Consider the following 26,914-nt stretch of genomic DNA (forward strand, 5'->3'; position numbering starts at 1 on the left):
GGAAAAGGACCATATTGAAAAATTAACAAAACTATTCTAATTTGTAATTTGTCATGACTCGCCCGTTTTTAATCCGGACAACGTTTTTGACATTTTATGATTTCAAATTAATTGTTGTCTCATTCCATCAACAGAACGAAATTCTGAATACTGCAACGAAGCGCACTCTAGATCAAACTAAACTAATTGAGTACATCACCACCAAATATAACAAATTTTCCATATATCATCGATACATTCACGAGCCACAGATGACAAAGCTAAATAATCACATGACAACGTATGTAGGCATGCCGCACAAAATTAATTATCTGTAGGTTTTATTCACAAAGCACATAACTAAATTCACAATTTTCATATAATAAATAAGTACAGAATGTTGAATACATTATTTATTACAATCATAACGCTTTAATAATTCAAAATTAAGAGGATTTAAAATACCAACTTCATAACTAAAAAGGGGCGGTGGCCAAGATTAGGCTTCGTCATTGTTCACAAGACTGTACTTTAGATTCTTGGTTTTGTCAGTAAACGATTTTTTATTTAAATTAGGAATTCAATTATTTAGATTTTATTAAAGATCCTAAAAAATATAAATATAAATTGAAACGACTGCTTTTATTACCTTATTATGGCTTAGAACACTTACTTATTATTTCCCATACACCTGAATAAATCTTTAGTACTATCAGATATATTATAACAATAATAATCTGTAACATAACAGATTTCCTGTACAATCTCCACAAAGAATGCGAGTTAATTTATTTCAATATTCAATTTTTACCTATAAATGATATCAAAAGGTCATAATATTAAAGTTAATAAAATAACTACGTGTTTATTGAGACTGCTTTAAAAAAAAAACTCAAGGAAAAATGTTGAATGTATTAAAAAGCAAGTCTTATAACATTCATCTGTTTTACTCGTATTGAATAGTGAGTGACAACACAAACAGATTTATCTGAGATTTAAAACGGAAAATTACTTTTTCTCAAGACAGTTGGCCAATGAAAAAGATTAAACTTTATTCAAATAATGATTCAATCTTTTTTCTTCCGTATTATTTTATTTCACTATTGTAGCAAATTAAGAATTTGAACATGTTAGGGAACTAAAGGATAATTTACAATAGGAAATTTTATAAATCTAATACTAAGACATGTAGGAAGTAGATTCCGCTTCTAATATATAAAATATTATATTTATATTATGCTTAAATGTATAAAATACATGTACCATAACTCATGCGTAAAATTATTCTTTTTATGATTAGACTACAGTCAACCTTGAATATTAAATGCAACAGCTCAAAATGCATTTATTTATTCATAAAAAATCTGGCATATTACAGCAATATTTAAATTGTACAACATTTTTAGTTCTGTGTGACACAAGTTTCATATAGAACATATTTATATTTTTATAAATTAAGAGAATTTTATATTACATATGAATAATTCAAATGAGATAAAAAATTGTACATTTGACGGAGATAACAATTTATGTATTTTCAAAACGTACAACAAGCAGTACGCTATCATCGTTATTATAAAACATTCAATTAGTATATACATATAACTATTAATATCACTAAGAAATGAGTTTTGTTATTCTATAAATCGTAGTTCAAGAAGTGGGTACGACAAGACGAAAAGTTTTAATTTTGTTCAGAATTCGGAAAGTTGAGATTGTTTTCCCCGGTCAAAGTGGCTCGAGACCTTGGAGGGTGAGGGGCGGAGCAGCCGGCACCAGCAACAGGTCAGATGAGATCAATACGGAGGCTGGAACAGCGGACATGCGCACTCAGACCCGCGACCACCATGCGCCTTGCGATCGTCCTCGCGCTGTCATTCCTAGCACCAGGTATGTCAAAAGATACATTTCATTATGCATCTTGCTAAATAGACATAAATTTGCATCCAAATCACATTATCCATAAATGCTTAAACAGCTTATATCCGAATCAAACGTCTCAACCAAGCCCGTTGACATGTCCCTTCTAAATGTCAAATCACAAATGTCCATATCACAGAGAGGAAACGAGCTGCGGATGCTTGGTTTTACTTTTATAGATTTAAACTTACTAAGTAATAACAGAATTAGATAAAACTATATTTTGAAACATTCAATGCACAAAGAAATCTGTTTTCTTGAATGACATCGGAATAATCATTATGGATATATCCTTTACGCATAAATCATTTGGGTCATCATCTGGTTATTTAATTTAAAGCTTAATAGATATTCTCTTAATTACAGGCGATTGTGACCTGTTACGCGATAGTGTCCACGTGACATCGGCAGCGGCGAAGCCCAATAATGAGCTGTGGTGTTATAAGTGCCTGGCAGAGGATCCGGATGGGCCCTGTGCTGATTTACGACATAATAACTCAGCACTCATACACCAATGTAACAACGAAAAGCGAATGTGTATGGTAATATAGAGTTTTATTCTTCATGGTGTAAACCTTTGCTTTTTTACTAATGCATAAGAATATATTTTTTTTTATTTTAATTCTCATAATCTTTGTTACCAAGAAATAAGATCTATTAGAAGATGTTGTGAATCAATTTGAATGATTGATATTCTGTATCAGGTAAAAAGATTTTCGTATACCACTTCCAACGAAAACTCCACAACAGCTCTGAAGATGTGGGCATTGGAACGCAACTGCACAAAACATTGTGAAGCTGGTTGCATTGTCATCGGTGAAAGGACCAAGTTGTACGCCTGTACTTCGTGTTGCACCACCTCACTATGCAACTACGGATCTGGCGCTCAACAAATTAGCATATATTTCCTTATAAATACTTTCATTACTGCTCTAGCTCTTCTAATTTAAATAATAAAGTAGTTAGATCAATATTATTACTAAATTTGGTCATGTTCTAGTCTTAAATTTTAATTCATTAAGATTAATGAAGTTGTTCCTTTGAATAAAGCTCAACATATCTTTTTGTTTAAAATGCTTCGTAGTGCGATGCCTACATTAGGTGTCAGTTAAGATTATCGCAATAAAATAAAATATATCTTTTGTTTTATTGTATCCCATACCAGTCCAAAAATTTTGCATTACATCTTGAATGTGTAATATTTACCATAAACGTGAATGTTCAACAGAAAATAACTTTAAATAGATGTTTCTAGTTTAAAAATTAACAATACCTACAATATAAACACTCTTAAATCATTTATTGACTGTTGTCTATTTATTAGTATAACCTTTTGATGGCACCTGTGAACCAATACGAGGAAAGCATCAATTTATAATATCTACTACATTCAAAGTGGTATAAGACATAAGTATTTTTTAAATTCTTAATAGACATTTTCAACATGCACGGATGACTGTAGTGTATAAAGCTTTATACATATATTCGAAAAAATAACGAAATAACCGTAATTAATTTATATCTTAGATGTTTTGGGCTCCTTTAAACGTACAAAGATACGTTTGTAGGCATATATGTGATAATATTGAATTGTACGCTTTTAGCTGGATAGTGGGTTAATTCATTTCGATAAATCGAAAAAAATCAAAATATAAAGTTCAACACTTTTGTCACATTAATCATAGATTTTAATTTATAGGACGTTTAAAGTTCATAAATATTTAAAAGCAAAGTTAAAACACATAATTAGTAAAAGTAAAAGCACTTAATCAACAAACACCTAACATAAAAATTAAAACCTTAGCTTTATTAAATCAAACCAAGAAACGAACAACTAAATTCAATGGGATAAGGAATGGGAAATCTGATACTGAGGCAATATTATTGCTATTATATAATAAAACTTCAAATAAATTTTAAATATTTTATTGTGCTAACATACCAAATACATAACACACTGTAATATTTTTGAAGTTATATATATATTACACTTACTGTATCTGCCTCAGGCAAAAACCAAAAAAAATATTAATTTTTATTTCTTATTTCTTTTTATGTTTGATTTTATAAAATCAATAACTCGATAGCAGCAATGATTTATAAACTAAATAATGTAAGCCTTATATAACTTCTTTATCTATAGTTCAGTGTTTGAAACCTGACCAGAAATAATTTTGTAACTACGTAGGTTATTACAGAGAGTTCATTGGCGAATTTCAAAACAAAATCCACCCATCAGCCATCGCTACTTTTCTGATCAGTGACAAAAATGACAATTCTATAAGGAAGGAAAATTCAGTTATACAAACAAAACGTAATGAAATTATTAGTCATAAAGAAGGTTCCATGCCAACAGCTGTTCTTTCAATTTTAATTACTTCTTGACAGTAACGCAAAATGGCGGACGTGCTGTTTTACTCGTCTTTATAAACTATCAACTGTGTGAATATTGCAAGCTTCGACTGACTACTCGATAAACACTTAAAATAGTATTGTTATATAAGATAACAATTAAATTATGACCGACATGTATATTTTCTCACACCTACGTTATCTGATGGAAAATTGATAAATATGCGGTCTAACCATAAACTGACATTGCATTGACCTTCATTATCTTCCGCTGTCTAATACAAACAACTAATGTAAACTATATTCAATACACTTTAAAAGTGACATTAAAAATTTTTTCAACCATAAAATGATGACGGAATTATACTACAATTATAGGTGCAAAAAAAAAACAATGAAATCATTATATAAGTTAATTTATTATGAATAAACAATGCACAGGAGTAAATGCATTTTGTAGTTTGCAAAATATAGCATAGTTATAAATTTTATAACATAATTGGAATGACCCACAGTAAACTTCAAATATATGGTAATTTTATGACTGGGAAGGTATTACTTAGGAGGACATAACATTAAACTTAAAATATTGCAGTTAGTTTCTATAATATTACAGTATTTTTAAGAGAGTTGTCCACAGTCAGTGATGACAATCTTGCGGGATGGCTTTCCAGATTGGGAGCCCATGGATTCGATCTTCTTAACAACATCCATGCCTTCAACCACATTACCGAAGACAACATGCCTGCCATCTAACCAAGAGGTTTTGAGAGTAGTGATGAAGAATTGAGAGCCGTTGGTGTTGGGACCGGCATTGGCCATAGACAGAACACCAGGGCCAGTGTGCTTCAGGACGAAGTTCTCATCGGTAAACTTCTCACCGTAGATAGACTTTCCACCAGTACCATTGTGGTTTGTGAAGTCACCTCCTTGCAACATGAAGTTGGGGATGACGCGGTGGAAAGTGGAGCCCTTGTAGCCGAAACCCTTTTCACCGGTACACAGAGCCCTGAAGTTCTCGCATGTTTTGGGTGTGACGTCAGTTCTCAACTGCAAAAAAGTGAACATAATATATTAAATTTAGAATTAATATCAAATATGTACTAATAGATAGATATTTCTGACATTTCCATGAAATAAATACATAAAATAAATAAAAATAATGGTTCACAAGCGAATATTTTCCTCCCGTAACTACCGATCAATTAAGATTTTTTTGAGATGGAAATATCCGTTCTAAATGAGGTTTTCTTTAAGCAAACATATCTGACAGATTATTATTACCACTTAACTACGACCTTTTAAGGTGTTCAACATTAGCTATTTAGTCGACCTTCAGAGTAATTTCGATCCCGCCGGTTATAAAAAGATTTAATACACATATCTTTGTTCTGGAACAAAGGATAGTGAACAAAATATTTTATTTAATAAACTTAGTACAGTTATCAGGTTAATATAATTAAAGAAAGAGACACATTATAGCGTGGTCGGTCAGACACGCCGGCCGGGATGACAACTCCCAAAAGGAATGTGTAATAAAATTTACCTCAATAATAATTCTTCCCAACGCGGAACCGTCGGCAGCAACGTCAAAGAAAACTCGCGGCAGGCTCATCTTTTTAAGAGAAATTGATTCACAAATCTATCTAGAATCACGGCAGAATGACGAAGCGTCTCTTAACGATGCCGACCGGAAATTAAAAGGATCATAGACAAGACCCAAAGTTTCATTTCCTTTTGACGTTCAAAAACTGTTCACTTCCATGGAACATTCGAGATTAAAAATGTTAATTAATATTATTTCTCTTATAAATTTAAATAATTGTATATATGACTTTCGACACAAATTATATTTGTCCATTAATTTTCTAGATAAAAGGAAATTATAATGAATTACTTAATCCTTATATTATTTACATTATAATTAATACTGTAAATTCCCTAGCTGTACCAACACAAATTTTAGATTTTCGATAAAACTGAAAAATATTAAATTTAAAAGTTAATGTAATTTAAAACTATTAATAATTTATAATTGTCAATACGGCACCAATACAGAATTTCAAAGTTTGACAGTTGAAAATAAGAACTGGGATGTGTGTTTTATTAGTGTTAAGGTAAAGGCATCAGTTCATATTTCATAATTACAAGCATGAAATATTACGTCTTATAAAATTCCGTGCCATTATTGAGCATTATTATATAAAATTTTAAGTAAGTTTATTAAGATACAAATGAGCCACGATAAAATTTTCTAATAACTATTTCATAATAGGATAGAATATTCTGATAAAATAAATTACTGTAGCATATTGATAATAACTAAATATTAATACTTTTTATAGGCGTAAAACTAGAAAAAACAAGAATGAGCTTAGAATCAATAAAATATGAGAGAGGTAAATTGGAAATTTTGGATCAGCTGTTACTGCCACTCCAAACTCGATATGTAAAAGTGCAAGGTGTTGAAGATGGCTGGAAAGTTATTAATAAAATGCAAGTTAGTATTTTTATATATTTGAAACTCTGTGGTGTACCATTGTTTTAAAACATAGGTAACTTAAAGGATAATTTTACTAATGAGTTGATTTTATCCTGATTTACTAATAAATACTTAGACACGTACTTCTGATTTGTATAAAATCCTTCAATATCATGTCTTCTATTTGTTAATTTAATTATTACATATTAGAACTTATTCGACAATATATTTCAGGTCAGGGGAGCACCAGCAATAGCTATAGTTGGATGCCTATCATTGGCTATAGAGCTTATGAAAGATGACTGCTCCGACAAAAAAATTATGAGGCAAGAGGTCAGTGTGATAACATATGGCAACTACAATCATTTAGGTCTCAATAACACTATCAGTAGAATTGTTTCTTCTAGCTTTAATTCTCTTAACTATTATATAAGACAATATTGTATTTGATTTTATACCATCTGTCATTTGCAAATTTATGCCAATTTGCTGTCTGTCAGTTTTATGTTGTGAGACCTCTACAAACTCTTTTCCCATATGTAAAATCTATAAAATTCTGGTTAGCTTTTCCAACTATTATATTTGTAAATTAGAAACCGCTGCAATATTTTCAATTCAATTTAAAAAAAAATCTGATATTAATTGTTAGGTAGTTCATGAATAGAAACATACTATTTTATAAAAGATAAGTTCATTTATATTTATAACGGATACCACAATTATACACTTGAGCTAGTTAATGTATTATATGTTTTAATTTTACATATATATTATAAAAACTAAATGGTAAGCCATACCATTGTTGTAAATGTTATCATAAAGATAATTATGTAATTTACATTCTAAGATTATTTTAAACCCTAGACGAAGATAACAAAGAATGCATTATCATAAATAATGTATATGAAATTAGTTTTAATACTGTTATTGAAACAGTTTCATTTAATGTCCTCATTTCGGCTTACGTAAGTAATTACAGTGAATTATTTTTTATTCCCAAATGATAATTACATATTATCTTATAGTGGCTTGTAAATAGTATTATAATTTTAAATATTTCATTTACTATATTTATACAGAATACTAAAGACATTAATATTTATTTGCGACATATTTATGTATGGGAAATTGAGAATTTCATCTTTGTTTTGTCGAAATAAACTATGTGGCAGAGTTAGCTAGTTGATAACAGGGTTTATAAATACAAGAAATTTGGCAGAAATAATAAAAATCTATTTTGCTTGCTCATGTACATATACATAATTATTAAAAAGTATAAAATTATCACTGAAACTATTAATATGATGTGATATGACTAAAATAGTATTTTATTCATCTTAGATTGAAGGAAAATTAAATTATCTTGTGTCGGCGCGACCGACAGCTGTTAATATAAAATTAGCCGGTGATGAGCTTATTAATTTCGCAAATAGTTTGTGTGCAGATGAAAATGTATCCGCTGATGATTTCAGAGAGAGGTATGTTGTCTAAACATTATAATTTTTTTTTGTTATATAAATAATTTTGATAAAATGATCATTAATTACTATGTAATTCAAAACCAATGATAATGTTTAAGAAAATAAAATGTAAGCAATAATTAAGTGTTTGGCATATAAATTTTTAAATAAGACAACTATATAAGGTTTTTTAAGTAGCATCTATTTTTTTTTTAATGTGTTTCAATGTTTAGGTTTATAAGGAGCATAGAAAATATGTTGATAAAAGACATTGAGGACAACAAGGCTATTGGCAAGTATGGTTGTGAAGCTATACTCAAGACCATAGAGGGTGATGGTCATGTTAGAATTCTGACACATTGCAACACTGGGTCCCTAGCCACGGCTGGATATGGGACCGCATTAGGAGTTATAAGATCATTGAATGCTGCCAAGAAATTAGGTATAAGATATTTCTAAACTATTCCTTTAGACATAACCACTTTCTTTTACTTCATGTTGTTTTTTTAAAACTTGTTTGTGCAGCAACCGTGATCACGGGCACCTCGTCACCTTGCCTCGTCTGCCCGTGATCACGGTTGCTGCAAAGTAACCGAAACGTCGGGATTATGTAGTTTTTAAATAATAAAATCCGCGTAGTAAATCCGAATAATACTAGTTTCATTATCTTATAATTTTCACTTTGTTATATTATTTTCATATAAGTCTCATGTTCATAATTTTCTAATACCAAAACCAGGCAGTTAAAGCTTAAATTTAAATTGATATCATAACAATCATTACAATAGTATATATATATACATTAAATTATAATTTTTCTTCCCAGAACATGTATACTGTACAGAGACCCGTCCATACAATCAGGGAGCGAGGCTGACTGCATATGAATTAGTTCATGAGAAAATACCCGCAACACTAGTTGTAGATAGCATGGTAGCAGCAATCATGCATGCAAGGAATATTAGTGCAGTGGTTGTTGGAGCTGATCGGGTAATGTTTGTATTATAAATGATTACAATTCCTGTTTTGCTTCATACTTTACCAAGTATTGATGCTACACTATTAATTATTGTCTTGGATGTTGTATGTAGAATTAAACACCTTCAACTACTTGCTAGCCAATAAGATGAATTTATATGCATATAAGTTATAGCCTTTATATATTAAAAAGCAATCCTTTTAAAAAAAAATTCATCATTCCGTTACCGAACCCCAGTTTATGTTTTGTATGTAAATGCTCTTTGTATTAATTGATCCATTGAATTCTACACTTTAATAGGTCGCTGCCAATGGTGATACTGCAAATAAAATAGGAACATACCAAATAGCAATAGTGGCAAAACACCACAATGTGCCTTTTTATGTAGCAGCCCCGCTCACATCTATAGACATGTCATTGAAGTCAGGAGACAGGATCAAAATAGAGGAACGGCCGGATAGAGAAATGACACATATTGGTGAACATAGAATTGCTGCTCCAGGTTAACTGTTTATTCACCTACTATTTTATAAGACCTATACTATACTTTTATTATACTTTACTTTGTCTAAAAGATTATATTAGCAAAGAAGCAAAGATATTAGTTATGAAAGAAACATAAGGTATAATACCTACCCTCAAAAACAACTTTATAGGTTAATATAATCTTAATTTAAATCTTAAGAATACATACAGTCATTTTTCATTCCTCTCAAAACTATTTTTGAGAAAATAAAAAAGGTGTTCTACTTTTAAAAAAATATTTTGAGATATTTAAAGTGCTAACATAAACTTGTGTATATATACACCAGAACACACGAGCATAACAAGCTAAAAAATAAATATTCCCTCACATTTATTATTCACATACATAATGGATTAACCATAGTTTTTATTATATAAATAATCTTATTAATAATTTATATTATATTCTCAGGTATAAATTGTTGGAATCCCTCATTCGATGTGACGCCAGCGGCACTTATTACAGGAATTATTACTGAGAAAGGTGTCTTCGCCCCGGATAAATTATATGAAGCAGTTCCCTAACAAATAATATTATGCCAGCAGTATAAGTTCCTATAGTGTACACTATTATAATGTGTTACAACGCTCATATAAAAAAATATAATCCTATGTACCTATAAAGAAATATTATATTTGATATTACAATTTTATAACCTGTTTATATAATAAGTGAAAATGATTACAAATTCAACAAAACATTATGAATCTCTTCCAAGTAACTGCTGAAATTTAAGAGGCTCTGACTATTATGTCGGCCCAGAAAGACGTTAATACTAGAAGCGTGCTAAAATAAACCGAAAAAAAAATTTAGAGTTTTATTATAACGTAAAATTATTAAAATAATATTTAAGATTTGCTCAAATGTCCCCTTTTACCTTTTACAAACAAATATATATCTTCCTGTGTCTAGTAGTATCATTTACATGTAAATGTGGGAGGAAGAAAAGAGGGCTAAAAACACTCACTCCGGGTAAGACTTCATGTTTAAGAAGTTAAATTATATATAATCGTGTTCAATATTACGACCTCACTTCCTCACATATCGGAGATAAAAATGCAGTTACGTTTGTTTATTGTTACCTACTAAATTAACTACAATGTTAGGATAATTTTACACCATTTGTGATTTCACCATAAGTTTGTGTAGTCACACTAAATACAGACAATTTTCAGTTTTTATTCCTGAACCCAAGATGATACTATAATGTGCGCAGTGCGAAGATTTTTAATAAAAAATTTGAGACTGCTTATTTAGTTTGACGATGCAATCTTATGGTAAGAATACAGAAGGACTCTAGCGTTTATTATCCTTGTACAGAAAATTAAAAACAGTTTTTAGGATTTTCATTCAAAACGATATGATTACAACTTGTTACTACTAACTAAGAATTTACACGTGTTATAAATTATGGTCCATATATTTTAGACATAGTATTGCAACATGTATCAAACAGAGCAAAAAAAAATATAAAAATATTTTAATAAACGTATACAAAGTTACAAACGTGTTAGAAGATATAAGTTACGTATTTGGTTAAATTAATATATAAAGCTTTGCTTTCGTTTGTTACAGTCGTTTAATAAAATTTATTACTGAAAAATTGTTTCATTTATTTACACAACAGTTATTTAATTATATTAATAAGTTTTAAAATTGATATTTTATTGTATGTATCTAGTTTGGGGTTTAAGTTATGGGTTCTGTACCCTTACGTTGGAAAAATAAAAGAAATAAGCCTTTTAAGGATTCAAATAAATCACTTTAATCATAGTACTCTAAATTATCAAAAAATAATATCCAGTATTTTCAATTACAATAATTTTGTTGAGATTTTCGTAACTGATTTATGGCAAGATAACCATTTCAAAATTATCCAAAATGTTCTATTTAGTAAGAAAAAACATATTTTTTTGAATTTATTTTATGAAAATTTTATTAATAGTAATCAGAATATTAAATAAAATTAATAAATATTGTTTCCGGCCATGTTTTGCAGTTGTTACAAATTTTAATGCAATAGCAACACCAAGTATAATTCCAATATGTCAGTCAAGCAGTGGAGAGGTTCAGTAATCCTGTTTATTGTAAATTGTAGATACATTAAGTGATGATGAGTTTAAAATGACACAATAAAGCAAAAGTAGGACTGTTTTAGTTTTTATTGTTTTAGAATCCTTAATAAATTATGTTTTATAGTTGATCCCAGATCTAGGAAGATATTAATTTGTTGTTATTTATTGTTTTAACTAATCTGAACCGAGACTCAAGCCAAAGTAGACATGGTCGTGTTGTTAAACATGTTATTTCAGTGATCGTTTATTAGTATAACTATTTTTTGTAATGTAAATAAAAAATCTTGTTTGGACGCGCATGCGTTTGTGTGGAAAACAGACAAAGGTTTTGTGTAGTTCTTAAATCAGCTGTGTGCAATGACTTAGTGATACAAAAAGTGTGTGTGTTTTTAGCGACAATGTTTAGTGAAATTGGATACATAATTTTTCTTCTTCTCGCCTTTCCTTATATTGAAAGTGGTAAGTTAAAACCCTCTATGATAATGTTCCAGGTCATTGTTTCGCTAATAACTTACGTATTTCACCAGAACACGGCAACTTGTTAGTCATGCCGAAATCATGACTAATTTCATTTAAGTGCTAGAATATTTTGACTGGTTTCTAAGAGGACTATTACTTGCACAAAGAAAACGCATGTTATTATTTTATTTATAAATTGTCAAACGTAAAACACTGAATATTTAATATAAACACTATAAATGATTAAAAAAAAATCAAAATGAAACAAAACAATTGTGTATTACCTAATTTATATACACATAAAGCATTTTATACTTATAAAGTAACTATGAAGTATACAACTTATTTTAAATACCTAGTTCTTAAAAATAGTCACAAAAAATTTTTTGTTTCTATTTATTATTGTCATTTAGAAATCATGCTTTATAGGTAATAACCTAAACTGATAATTCCTTCAGTTAAAAATAAATAAAACTCATGGGATTATTTTAAAGGCATAAAAACTCTAGTAAATTGTCCTTCTAAATATGTCTTTATTATAATAGGTAACAAATTAACAAGGCATTGTTTCACGAAATTTCACCAAATAAACCTGAATGTCCAATACTGTTATGCTTTCAACTATTACTTTATAGTCCTACTTAGTCTAGGTATAGAGATATTATTTTCTATGTGATACTTTCACCCTCCCAGCTCACCACAATTCTGCTGTTTGTTAATGCATATGTATGAGAAACCCATTTTGTGGTTTAAAACAATTGTTTTCTATACAATTTTATAATAAAATAATATAAGATCAAAGATAGTTATTTAATTTTATAACTAAACTATCATGCAAGTTATCATTTTGTTTACCTTCACTTCTAACACAATTGTCTGAAGCTTGTTGAAAATCTTTGTCTTAGTAAATACTCTGTTCACAAGACTGTTTCATACTGTAAATATATAAAACATACATTTTTATTATTATTTAGTTAGAATAACACGCTTGCTTCTATTAATTTTTATTGTCTAGATGCTGTTGCAATTTCCAAATATTGTGATTACATGAAAGCCTTAATTTTTGTTGAATGACAAATTATCTGTTATAGAAATGAAAAAGTGTAGAATATGCATAATGTTAGGCATAAAGGATATATCCACTTGAAACATCTATTTGCATCCTACTTTGGCATCGAGGGGATTATTATTTGATTGCTGATGTACAACAACATAGGGAACAACTATTATAAACAGACAATTTCATATAAATGTATTTTAAATATATATCTAAAGAAAAAACAATATATCAGTGTATAAGAAACTTCGACAAAATTAATTGGATAATTAACATAACTGGAGATAATACTATAATATATATATTATTAACAGCATCTTATTGTGTTGTATGTTGCCAATTGAATAAGTAATAAGAGCTAATTAATTTGATTAAGTGTTATTGTGAAACAGGCTCATTGTTACAGTCTTCACCGCTGTAGACAGATGCCTTCAGTGCTTTTATTTAACCATATAAAACCATCTTGGATTTTCGCTCGACCGAAACTAATTTAGCGACAAGGTAACGCTTTGTCATTCGTGATTGTTCACTATGACTTTTTGTTGCTAGATATTTGATAAAATGAAAAGTGGAATTAATACCGTATTTTACCTATCTCATAAAATCGACAAATAGCGCGACATAAAGAATATTTTTAAAGAAGAAAATTGACAATTTTACTACAGAAGTATCAACGTCTTTCAAAATGGATGTTTTAATAAAGGAACAACTGTAATTCGTGACAAATTGTACAATGATCTATTTATAATAGCGGCGTGCCTTAAGACAAAAATTTGAAGAGCTCGGGATCTAATTTCAAACGAATCTTTGTTACGTCGTTTTAGAACAATAAAATGAAAAATAATAAGGGGAAGTTCTGCATCATGAAGATAAAAGAAAATTAAAGTATTAAATTAAATATACATGCGTGACGTTTCTTTAATTGCCATATTTTTTATGGCTTAAGAATATATTTCATCTGTGTAATATAATTCTTATCGTGGAAGGTATATAAGACGTTCAAAATTATTTCGTGGTAACAGACAAATAAAATGACAACCATAATTACTTACAATTTAATAAAACTGGATATGCTTTGATATGATTATTACTAAATTTAATGATTACGATACGATACGATATTGATTGATTTTGGAAAAAAGGCAACAGATGTTCATCTATCATTTAATATGTTGCATAGGTCGATCGAGAAAAGTGATCACTTAATATTGGTTAGTCGAGCGTCTTCATCACTTAAATCATATAAGCCATTGTATATTAATACATGTATATAAAATAATTGCTTTCCTCAACTTTACCATCGGAACAGATGCCATAACAATATCAAGGAATATTTCGTTTCTCTCAAATATTTATTATATTGTGAGCGGTTTTTTTTATACTGCATTCATAAATAGTTATAAAGGTCGTAATGAAACACTAACCCGGGAAAAATCTCATCCAGGTCGTACATCAATACCTTAATATAAATATGCGATTCATCTGACGTAATACGTTACCACAGATTCTCATGACACTTGAACACAATACTATTTTATTATTACATGATTGTTTTAGATCTCAGTGCGTATTTTTTAATACAGCTATTTTTTTTATTACATTTGTTTAGAAAGATGTTATTAACGAAGAAAGGAAAAGTTTTAACTTTTCAATCTCCTAACTTATATTAACGAGAAAGTTTGCTTGCCTGTGTGTGTTCTCTTATCAAATACTGTACAGGACAACAGTGGTTCCGTAATATTTTAAATTGACTAGTTTTTTCCCGCATATTACCCTATTTGATATATAAGTTATCATCTTTATTATTTCTCGAGGACCACTTCTTTAGATACCAACTTGGAAACAAATAACTAGCTGAAGAAAATGTCCTTTTGATTATAAAATAATTTTAAAAATCTTCTATTAATTTAATAATAGTTGAGTAACAGCGTAACAAACCTATGGTCCATTTTAGATTGATTAAAAAGCCTAATATGTCACTCCTTATGATATTACCTATCTGCTCGTGAAATAGGGATCAAAATCGGTCCAGACGTTTTAGAGTTTAGACGGAACAAACAAACAGACTGACAGACATACTAACAAAAATAAAAAAAGCATTGTGATGTAGGTATCATAAGGGGTTTTCCAATAGGGACGCTTGAACTTTGACAGCTGATTGCGGCCATGTTGTTTGAGTGACAGCTGTCAAATGCAGTGTGTTATATTCATTCCGTCCTCCCAAACCACCATGGCAGGTTACAGTGTCGAGCAGCACGTGCAAATCATAAAATTGTTTTATGAAAATGGGTCTTCAGTTCGAGCAACGTTCCGCGCACTTCGCCCGTTTTACGGTCGCGATGATCGTCCTGCCGAGTCGACTATCCGTCGATTGGTGGACAAATTCGAGTCAACCGGGTTAGTTAACAATCAGCCGGTTCCCGTGCGTCAACGTAACGCGAGATCTGCCGAGAATATCGCCGCTGTGCGCGACAGTGTCCTCGAAAACCCGCGGCAGTCAATTCCGCGTCGCGCACAGGAACTCGGCCTTTCGCAGACGACAACTTGGCGAATTTTGCGTTGTGACTTGAGCCTGCACCCGTACAAGATCCAGCTGACCCAAGAGCTCAAGGTTAATGACCATAGACAGCGCCGTGTGTTCGCTGACTGGGCATTAGAGCAGTTGGAAGTTGACGCCGATTTTGGCAAAAAAATCATCTTCAGCGACGAGGCGCATTTTTGGATGAATGGCTATGTCAACAAGCAAAATTGCCGTATTTGGGACGAGACCAATCCACACGAGGTTCACCAAGTGGCAATGCACTCGCAGAAAGTGACTGTTTGGTGCGGATTTTGGGCCGGAGGCGTGATTGGTCCGTATTTTTTCGAAAACGATAATGGTGTGGCCGTCACCGTCAATGGTGAGCGATACCGGTCGATGATAACCAACTTCTTTTGGCCTGAAATCGAGAATATGGATCTGGACAACATGTGGTTTCAACAGGACGGCGCTACGTGCCACACAGCACACGCTACGATGGAAGTTCTGCACGATCAAGCGCCCTTAATGGAAAACCCTATATATACTTTCATATGCGTTTAGTGAACAGTTGTTAATTTTAAATTACATACATACAGTCAATTTAATTTAATGTATTACTATAGATATAGTATGATATAGATTCAAAGATTATATAATCTGCCTTAATTTTCGTTATTTAAGTTCCTAAATTTCAAGTATCTCTATATTTCTTCTTACAACACTCAGTGACTTATGATAATAGATAACATTTTCTCACATTACGTTATGTCTTGTTTTATTTCACAAATACATAATATTTTATTTTCTGTCTGTAATATTAAAATTGTCGTTTTTACTTTATTTATTGTGACTGCGAAATGCTGCATACACCAACACAACATTTTCTTTATGTTTGTCTCTGAGACGGCTGTATCGCTTTTGACGGTACTTTTACGACAAACAGCTGAGTTACGACAAACAGTTACGAGTAACATAAGCTACCTTTATTTAAGATATTTCATGAATTTCTATTAGAAAAAGATAAAAATACTCTTATCTGTTAAAGAAAACAAACAAAACAAACTGAAATCAATGTTTTCAAATATCAATTTGGTCATTGACTGCTAGTTGTTTAGTCTCCGAGATGTATATTCTCAGTTTTCATTGTTATACGTGGTTTGTGGTTTGCCGCTGTCTAACACGTCTATACTGTTCTCATTGACCTAATATACATATTTGTATCCAGTTATTTATATATATATAAATATATATATATATATATATATATATAAATAACATATATATATATATATATATATATAACTGGATAATTATATACAGTTTTAAATTATAAATATAATTTGCTTAGATATCTTTAATAATACCTTACTTGTAATTTAACTTAATCGTTTTGAATGAAATTATGTTTTTCGCATATACCACGTTTACGTACGTATATTATACATTGAATTCGATGTTTCTTTTACTTACTTACCTTACAGTTAATTAAGGCTGGCTTAAAGTAACCGAAACTGTTTATTGGCGGAAATCTGAAATATAGTTAATGGCTTTATTTTTGTGCCATTGGTATAACAAAATCTGTATACACATGCCTTTATTATTTTTAAATACAAGCTTAAATATCTTCTTTAATAAGAAACGTTACAATCCAAAACAGTTACAAGAAACGTAACGTACACAAAACTTTTAGATTTAAACTTTGTATCGTAAAGTTTAAAATTTACTCAACATTTTATAGCAGTTTTTCTTAGTATGATTACTTTGGCCATATTGAATATGGTAGAATTATAAATAAATATATAGCTATAACTTATGAAAGTAAAATATGTTTGCATCTTAACTAACATTTGATGCGTTTTGATTTTATTCAATGTCATGTCGGATAGCATTATACCAGAATATAAAAAGTACGTGTCTCGCTATATACACTGAATAAAATTAGTTTTATAATTAATTCATTGTATTAATAAGTGAATATAATAACGATTTTATAACACGCGATGTTTAAAAAAAACACGTGTACATTTAAAAAAAAAAGTCAATTACACTACGATTGGCTATTGGCCAAGATTGGTGATCATTGGCCAGCATTGGTGGTTGGTCGTTATTGGTGGCAGGTCTGCCAGAGGCCAGTACGTCATGCGGTCATGACCCCGTCGGTTCAACGTACGCCGTGGTCCCCATCAGTGATCGTGCGATGCGTCAACCGTGTCTTTCGCGATGCTCACGTGTGAATCAACATACTACATTTATAATGTAAATTAAAAGGAAATAGAATGCTACTGTTTCAATGTCATTTGATTATATAAAACAACCAGGTTAATATACATACGTAGACATGACTATGAATTCTAAATACATAGTTTTAAAATTCGTTATAACTCGATGAAAAAAATTCAAATTTATTCCCTTTATATTAAATAAAAACCTCATTGTAAAAGTTGCGAGTGATACATTTGACATGATGAAATTAATTTGCTTGTATCATATTTTATTTATATATAGCGTTCGTATATTTGTTAAATGCTTTAGAAACCCGTTTGAAAGTCTATAAATATAACGTTATTTGTACTGGCTCGGGATTAAAGTGTTTGTTTACAATATTTGAACAGTTCGACCCGCAGTAAATTAACGCGGTTAACATCCTCGAGTCTATAAAATTAAATTATTTATAATACAACTATACATGTACTAAATAATTGAGTTTCTGTTCTGTTTGTGATGTGTCTTAAAATACCTCTTTTTTGCTTAAAGTGTATTTAGGTTTTTTTATTCTTGTCTGTTTCTTTCGGCTAATATGTGAAACTACCGGACTGTTTTGAACAGTACTTTCATTGGCTAGATTATGTAATAAGGTGTAACGTTAGAAATTTTTATTGACATAAATAATAAAAAATAGCTATTCCAGACGGACGAAGTCGCAGGCGCGGCTAATAATAAAACGAAGACTGTTAAATAAATTTTATAAATGTTCAATTTTTTTATAAAAATTATATTGACCAAAGAGGTTAAAATCTGCGTGATTCCATTAAATGCTATAGTTTTATTCCAGATTAAATATAATCTGTATGGTCATAAATATTTTTATTTCCGGGCTGTTAGCAACGGACTCGTGTTACCAACCTGAAAAAACAAACCGCTGACAAGCGATTACACAAACATTTCCCGGTGAAATGATTGCTACCTGCCAACTAACAAAACATAAACACAGACTAACATGTAACATCGAAATAAGGTTTTATTAGTTATGTCTCTATTTACATATATCTATTATATAATAGTTAGACTGACAAATGTTTGCGTTGTCAGTGTAAATACGGACATAATCTAGTTATTTCATTCATAAATCTTTATTTTATAAAAAATAAACTGCAAAATGTCTGTTCATTTTGACGATACGAACTCGTAGTAGGGCGTACCATGTAGAATTCAAATAGTCTACATCGGAATAAAAGCCCTACAGTCCCATTGTCTATTATTAATTATTATGCAACTTTGTTACATTTATCATAACTTGCTAATTATGGTGAGGGTTACCACATTTACAATACCATACAATTCAACAATGCCTTCGTAGGACCAGTCTAGCGTTACTGGCTTTCGGATTTTTATTAAGTAATGTGAAAGAAAAATAGAAATTTAATTCTACCTACTTTAATATAGTAATAATTTAAATCTAATTATTTCTAAGTTTATTTTATAGAGGACACTTTAATGAGCTTATTAAAGTTAGATTTATTTATAATATATTTGTTTAAGAAATGTATTTAGTAATTTCTATTCAGAACGACAATACCAGCATACATAATATGAATACAAAAAGGTACAAATATAATAAAAATATAGTATATATTATAATATGCGAACTGGCAACATAATAATCCACGACACTGTACCAAGAGGTGGAGTCGGTAATGGCTTTTGCGGAAGTTAACCGTCCCGCCCCACTAAACTACATGCAGGTAATCCCTGAATGCGATATCAGCTTGAAAAGGACCAATGACATTCGACACGAGTGCCGCTAGTGACGCTAGCTCTCTTTGAAAATGGAACGCTTGTTTTTTTATTATTATTTAGCAGACATAGTGTCATAGATTATAAATCTTATTTTTTTAAATATTTTATGAATTATGAATTGTGTGTGCAGATGATTTGTATTTTTTTAATTTCACATATATAAAATTTCAGTATCTTTTTTTTATCTTTTAAATTTAGAATATCTTTTTCGGCCTTGATTTTTATTTTTTGTTTTCTACTTAACCGACTATTCTTTAACGATACTTGTTTTTGTACATTTATAAAGTTTTCTAAATTATCTGTCGAATTATATTAACCATAGTACGTTCAGTTTTTAATATTTGCTAATAATGATTAATATTCATATTGTAAAATTTTGCCAAAAAGTACTTAAACATATTTGTAACAATTTCATAAGAAGCGTCCTTTCTAACAGTGTTCTCGTCAAATTTTATTTCGATCCACGTCTTTTTTTTTTAATGTAGCAAATGCGTACAACTGTCAAGTATCTAATATAATTTTGCTGTTTATATGGAACAGTATTTTAATTTTTAGTTACGGTATGGCACTTAATAAAACGCGTTTACGTGTCAAACTAATCTAAAATCCACTGTTTTTGCTGCGATTCTTAAGACAAAGAGAACCGAAGTATAGTAAAGTAAAGCGAAATATTGTCAGAAGTAGGACGTGACCTTGACGGTATAGACTTAATTTATTACAATTTACTCTGAAACTTAAAATGTAATTATGTAATATTGACAAATTTCTCAAATTCGTAAAATAATAAAAACCATATATAAGGCAATTATATATTTATATTTCTTTTTATTAAAAACTATTTATAAATCCTCCACTAAAGCAAGTCTAATTATAACTAATGTACATTGGACAATACCAAATTTATGATTTGACTGCCATCAAATGGTAGGTATTTAAATTGAAGGTAAATGTAGAATATTTAAGGAATGGGAACAAAGCGTTATCACGGCTCTGGAACGTCGTTTATGTGCCGGGGGTCGTTTTTGATGTAGAATAAAAGGTTCCACTTCCGGCATAAGAGACATTTTGGATGAAAGTGGATAAAAATCCTATAAAAATAAAAATGGATACAAAAATGGATAAAAATTCGAGGGTAGATTGATAGTTTATTGTAATAATAAATAAATTCGTGAGCGTCAAAGTTGATATGTTGGATAAGTCCGTTTCTTTGTTTGTAGCGTGCGAAAATATTTATTACATTTGTACTCCAACTCAGCACAGTGTTGAAGCCAAGTAGGTCGGGTCGAGGCGCTTGTGTTTATAAGAACAAAAAAAAATGTAAAACGTAGGGCTCAGCTTGTGCGAGTCAAATCGCGTTACAGCCTTGGAAGGACGCGCTCCGTCGAGCATGACGCACCACTCGTTCAGTTATCACTATGTACTTAATTATAATAGTATTGTTCCTAAACCTTCAAGAATTAAACAGGTCAAGAATTCTTAAAATGTTACAATATTTTTATATACAATATCAATTTATATTCACTTGATTCTAACCTTTCTAAGCTACTATATAGAGCCTTGTTTAATATAGCAACAAAATTTTCTTATGTATGTATATGAAAATGATTTTAACACGTATCACTTTTAAAAATCGTTGTTTCTGATACGCTTATATTGTATGAATTTAATGTATTTTTTTTTATAAAAATGTGTTCGGGAAATAAAATTTTATTGTTATCTATATATAGGAAAATTTTAAAATTATTCGTGAATAACCAGAGAATTCTATAATTTTTATATGGATACGTTTATATTCAATTACTATTTACTTTAATAGATAAGATTTAACTGAAATGACACATAGATGTCATTTCAGTTATAAAAATTCAAGTCACAATTTAGTGAGTATCGTTTCAAGGAGAGTGTAATAAAAGGCTGTCGTGAATGGATTCTAAGACCGGATGTTAGTAAATGCAGCGACCGGAAACTCATCGCAAGACATCTCGGTCACTGCCTCGTGATAATATCGTTCCGTACATACAGATCAAGGATTTAATTACCTTATTTCACTGCCAAGGCTCGAATCACGATATGAAAACGGTTTTAATTACTTCTTGGACAAGATTTTATTTCCACAGTAATAGATCAATTGTATTGAAGTTAATTGTCGCCTTAGTTTATATTATGGCTGCAACAATAGATGAGGTATTTTAGATCTTCGCGTGTAAGATGATTGTTTCACTCTTCTCTTATCAGGTAGCGATAACACCAGCATTAAGACTATTCCAGTTTTCTTTGTGCTGAGATTTTTTTTTTAATATTATATAGACCATTATTTTTATGAAGTAGTCGAGCGACCGTTACATTGAATCTTTCCTGGCTTTTATTATTTTCCTATCGCCATAATAAAAAACATCATGATTCATTGGCCATTAAATGTATTTTATCCCTGTACAATAAATTTTACTCAGATCATAATATTTTGTGGTTTCAACTGATGCGATATTTCATTAAATATAGTGTTTTTTGCGGGAACTATAGTTAGCAGTGGTCCGAATAGAAATCGGCATTACCTATAACTAATGTAAGATTTATTGTGAGAAATCTGAACGACGGTTTTCCTCGTTGCTATTTTTATGTTGTTTTCGGCTCTCCTATCGGATTTGTGTTATTGTTTAATTTGTGGAATGTTTATCCTGTTTTGCTTCTTTAGCGAAAATAAAATGAAATCTTTTGGTTTTTTCCGGGACTGACTTTTTTTTATATAAATATTAACAAAATTTATATCATAAAATGTATTTTGTCACAAGGGAAATAATTTTGAAAGTGCCATGAAGAACGTATCATTTGTGCGTGATATTGAAGTAAACAGAGCGTCACATCGTATAGGCTGTAATATCCTGGCCCTTTTATATATACTGGAGACTTGGCCTTAATTAATACATAATTCATTACACGCTTCATGGTGAACATATTAATTATATATGAAAGCCTCGCAACATGCACTATGAAGGTACAGACTTTTGCATACAATATATGTCAATATAATTAAGAAAAATATAACAATTCAGTATCTTCTTTAATAAGTTACTTTATAAGGTGGCTTGTTGTTATTTTAAAGTGCTTAATGAAGGGTTAAATCGCAGACCGAGTTTGAATTACGAAACAATCATTTAATCTACGAAAGAGTCATGTATCAGATGTAATCCAACTGTGCACAACGGTCGATGACCCCGACCACACAGGGTGGCCGGACACCCCATATATATAACCAAACCTGTGTGACATTATACTTTGAAAATATCCCTGCTATTTATCTATATAGACAACATGAAAATGCTTGCTAGAATATAATGTTATTTATCAAAATATTTTGTAACGTGAAATTCGTAATTAGGGTTAATTAAATATTTTTAATGACCAAAGATTTATTAAAGGAGATTTGGTTTCTGTGTTAGGTACAAAAAACTGAACTTGTACCATGCAAAGCCATGACCTAGGAATAAAATTATATATTTATTATTTATTCTTTATAATATTATTTCAGGCATTTTTTTTTTTCAATAATTTTGTAATAAAGTAATAATAATTAAATTGCAGTTACAGTTATGGAGTTCATACATTTAGATTTTTCGGTATTGAGTAGAATTTTTGTAGACTATGTTATCATCGAAGTTTTGTTAGTAGATTATTGTTTTTTATTTCCACTTCCCAGTGACTCTCCTAGTTTTAACGTGTCGTATCCAAGAGTGAAAAGGTTTTAAACAGACAGTAAATAACGTTTTAATATTAGAATATGCGTTACTTTCACGTTAAGTATTGTCGTCTAATAGAATACATATATAGAAATAGTTACTAATAATTCGATGCCCGATAATAAATGTCCATTTAGATATAATATTTATTTGGCGAGTGTGAAACTTACTGCCATTATTATAGCTGTTTAAACTACATTTAATTGCCGAAGCACAGTATGGGACCTAGTCTGCTATCAACTTGATTGCCGGCCATCGATCGAATTGATGCCATTGTATACATAAATCAATCTTGAGAGAAACAAGAGCCTCTAACGATTAGGAAATATATTATGTATATTAAATCATTAAAAATTAAATGTTTATAATATAAAATATTTCAATCAAAATAATGTTACGAAAGTCCATCAGCTATTTATATTGTATATAACAAATTAAGATACTAACGCATATAGTTTTCGTTAATTTTAAATTAATGTTAATCTATGGAAGTTTTTAAACAAATAGATCAGTAAAACTCTTTTAAGTGTTCTGCTTTATAACAGGTCACTACAGACGTCTGTTCTATAGTTGACTCAGTTAATGCGATTTAGTTTTCTGATAGCGTACAACGAAATCATAAATAAATTATACAAACGCTATTTTCTTAAAATATTAGCGTCATAAGATGGTCAGGGAGTGGTATAAGCTATTCGGTACAGTAACAGTGTTCGGAAGTCACAAGCAACTCGGCTCAACTAAGGCAATTAGTGACATACGCCGCCGACACTCGTCTTACAAGAGAGTCTTTGACGCTAACGGTTTTATATTTTTAACTCGCTTCAGATTTTTTTTTCATTGCTTTTGAACTGAAAATATTTAAGTTTCTGTTATTTTCGATATTTATTTTAATTTTTTTTATTAAAATTTCTGTTAGATTAAATTTTTAATAAATCAATAGTTTATAATTCATCAATTAGTTAGTTTACTTTATACGTTAGCATAAAATTGAGGTATTGAGAAATTTTCGTTATGGTTATATCAAATAGAAATTTAACCTTCATAGTCTATACAGCCAATCGGTCAACCGTCACCTGTAATTTTAACTCGATTACAGAACGTTAAACGTCTGCAAGTTCAGCACAAGCTTGCATCGTCACACTGCATCCAGAACGTTAACAGTTCATCATTAATAAATCTTCTCACATTATAGTATTAACGTGATTATTGAATGGTTCACGGGAAACACTTTGTACGTAGTGACTATGCAAACTCGTACTAAGCATACAGATTACAAAACTGAGACGCGTTTGTTCAGTATCAGTGTAATTTGAACACGAGACGATTCGGATTCGTAGCGCTGAGAACACAATTTGTCAATTAGGTCGTATCGGGTAGTAGTTCCCATCAGTATTTATATAGATGATTGTTGAGCAATACATAATACAAGCCAGGCGGCGAAACTGATTGTATCACAATAGCATGCTTTCAGTGTCATATATATACATACATACATATATATATATCGTAATCAATACATTACACATTATAGTGCTGAATTAGTTTTTGTTGTCTATGTTTTCTGAGGGAATTTTGAACCGTTTTGAAAAACTCCGAATCTCTGTTGTACCTAATACAGCTTCATAATGATCTTAGACTTTATAAATATTTAAAACTTCTACTCAAACGAAGACGCTTTCAAAATGTTTTTTTTTTCTTCTGTAGGTGAATAAAAAGAAATGATAATTTAAGTGACAACGAATAAATTAAACGAAAACATTAATTTTTGTTCCTTGCCGAGTTCCGGTGCAACATTTGTAAGAATGTTTAATATTAAGTATACTTAAAATATGTTTGTGTTTAAAATTGGGTTTCATTTTGTTTGTTTATATAAAATATATTACAAACCTAATCTCTTAGATCGAATATAATACGACTCACTTTGTGTTGTATTGCTGATGATTCTTAGTATAAGTAATAAAAAGTTCAGTTTAGTTTGATTTCCTTTTGAACTAATATGTTTATTATTATTTTTTGTAAATATATATTATATTTTACAGCCCTAATAATAACTTGCATATTAATAATCGTATACAAGATTCCGTAATTATTTGACAATTTGACAAAAGTATAGTTTAGTTAATTTGTCTTTAGCAGGATTATTTATACATAAATTTTTCATAGTTTATGGTATAAATGTGTACTTTAACAATCGTGGATTGTTCTGACACATTTTACCTACCGGACTCAATAATCGTCGTGGTGGCCTGGATGTCAAAGGACCGCCTCTCATGCGTGAGGGCGCGGGTTCGAAACCTGGCAAGTACCAATGTGATTTTTCATAGTCATATGTACTTTCTAACAGTATTTAGACGCCACTGACGGACGGTGAAGGAAAACATCGTGAGGAAACCTGAACCTATAATTTCAAATTATAAGTTTGAAATCGCCAACCCGTCTTGAGCAAGCGTGGCGATTAATGCTCAAACCTTCTCCATGCGAGAAGAGGCTTATGCTCAGCAGTGGGCTTCCGATAGGCTGATGATGATGATGGTGATGACTCAATAATAGGGAAGTGAAATTATAAGGAAAAAATATTATGTTATGTGTATGGACGCATATTATATTAATATGATCTTAAAAATTAAGTCCAAGCTTATATTTAGAGCTGTCACTGGATAGGACAACAAAATTTAAAATGTCAATCTCTTCAGTAAACTTGTGACTTCAGGGACACTTCAGTCATCCGTATTATTTAAGGGTAATCTTTTTTTACCATATTATTGCTTGAAGTTAATGGCATATTTTAATTTATGCTTTTTCATCTAAGCTTATTAAAATAAAAATAAATATCCCATATATTTAATACTGTTGTAAAAGAAATTTACGTATCTATACATATGTACTTGGTTTTTTGTTTACAATCTGATAATAAATATTGAGTGTGTACAGTAATTAAGAGCTATGTACATTTATGAATAGAAATTAGAATATGAGCGATATTACGAAAGTCGTAACTCGCTACAGTTACCTAAGTCTTATGGATAACTTTCTACTCAAACTAACATAACTACCACCTTATAAACTAGATAATTCATTGTGACATTCAGGGAGCTTTATTGCGGGCTCGTTCATTTTTCTTCCCACAACTTTCTAGAAAGTATTATATCTAGAAATTGCTTTAAGTGTTCGCTGAACCACAGATATCCTTTCTATACAATAGTATATGTCCAACGGTTACTATTATAACAAGATTTTCTTAATATTATATTATTGACATGGAATGATAGAAATGTCATTCGCCCACAGATAAGTGTACCTAGCAGATCTGATTGAGAAATTAAATTCCATTACAGTGGAATTATAAGGGAATT

At 30.4% G+C, this 26,914-nt stretch overlaps 4 protein-coding genes across 6 annotated transcripts in view; 3 read left to right on the forward strand and 1 right to left on the reverse strand.

Moving 5' to 3' along the window:
* The first annotated feature begins 1,489 nt into the window (after positions 1-1,489).
* Positions 1,490-3,036, forward strand: LOC116766677 (uncharacterized). 2 transcript variants are annotated; one of them, XM_032656705.2, is made up of 3 exons: positions 1,490-2,093; positions 2,266-2,441; positions 2,604-3,036. In XM_032656705.2, the coding sequence occupies exons 1-3, from the start codon at positions 1,946-1,948 to the stop codon at positions 2,847-2,849; spliced, it is 570 nt and encodes a 189-aa protein (XP_032512596.1). In that variant the 5' UTR covers positions 1,490-1,945; the 3' UTR covers positions 2,850-3,036. The 2 variants fall into 2 exon arrangements, with proteins under 2 accessions (XP_032512596.1, XP_032512598.1); XM_032656707.2 differs by having other exon boundaries at positions 1,497-1,869.
* A 1,615-nt stretch (positions 3,037-4,651) lies between these two features.
* On the reverse strand, positions 4,652-5,959 carry LOC116766678 (peptidyl-prolyl cis-trans isomerase-like). Its single transcript, XM_032656708.2, has 2 exons — positions 5,798-5,959; positions 4,652-5,301 (listed from the first exon to the last, which is right to left on the reverse strand). The coding sequence occupies exons 1-2, from the start codon at positions 5,864-5,866 to the stop codon at positions 4,873-4,875; spliced, it is 498 nt and encodes a 165-aa protein (XP_032512599.1). The 5' UTR covers positions 5,867-5,959; the 3' UTR covers positions 4,652-4,872.
* Positions 5,960-6,215: 256 nt separating this feature from the next.
* Positions 6,216-10,510, forward strand: LOC116766676 (methylthioribose-1-phosphate isomerase). 2 transcript variants are annotated; one of them, XM_032656704.2, is made up of 8 exons: positions 6,216-6,368; positions 6,597-6,751; positions 6,968-7,066; positions 8,075-8,211; positions 8,427-8,635; positions 9,020-9,183; positions 9,473-9,674; positions 10,110-10,510. In XM_032656704.2, the coding sequence occupies exons 2-8, from the start codon at positions 6,620-6,622 to the stop codon at positions 10,220-10,222; spliced, it is 1,056 nt and encodes a 351-aa protein (XP_032512595.2). In that variant the 5' UTR covers positions 6,216-6,368; positions 6,597-6,619; the 3' UTR covers positions 10,223-10,510. The 2 variants fall into 2 exon arrangements, with proteins under 2 accessions (XP_032512595.2, XP_032512594.2); XM_032656703.2 differs by having other exon boundaries at positions 6,316-6,465.
* A 173-nt stretch (positions 10,511-10,683) lies between these two features.
* Positions 10,684-26,914, forward strand: part of LOC116766669 (disintegrin and metalloproteinase domain-containing protein 10) — a 45,338-nt gene continuing 29,107 nt past the window's right edge. The window contains exon 1 of the mRNA XM_032656693.2: positions 10,684-12,232. Coding sequence (XP_032512584.2) covers positions 12,172-12,232 — 61 coding nt within the window. The 5' untranslated portion in view covers positions 10,684-12,171. The remainder of the gene's footprint in view (positions 12,233-26,914) is intronic.

Source organism: Danaus plexippus, chromosome 10 (assembly GCF_018135715.1).
Source record: "Danaus plexippus chromosome 10, MEX_DaPlex, whole genome shotgun sequence".
In the NCBI taxonomy this organism is placed as follows: domain Eukaryota; kingdom Metazoa; phylum Arthropoda; class Insecta; order Lepidoptera; family Nymphalidae; genus Danaus; species Danaus plexippus.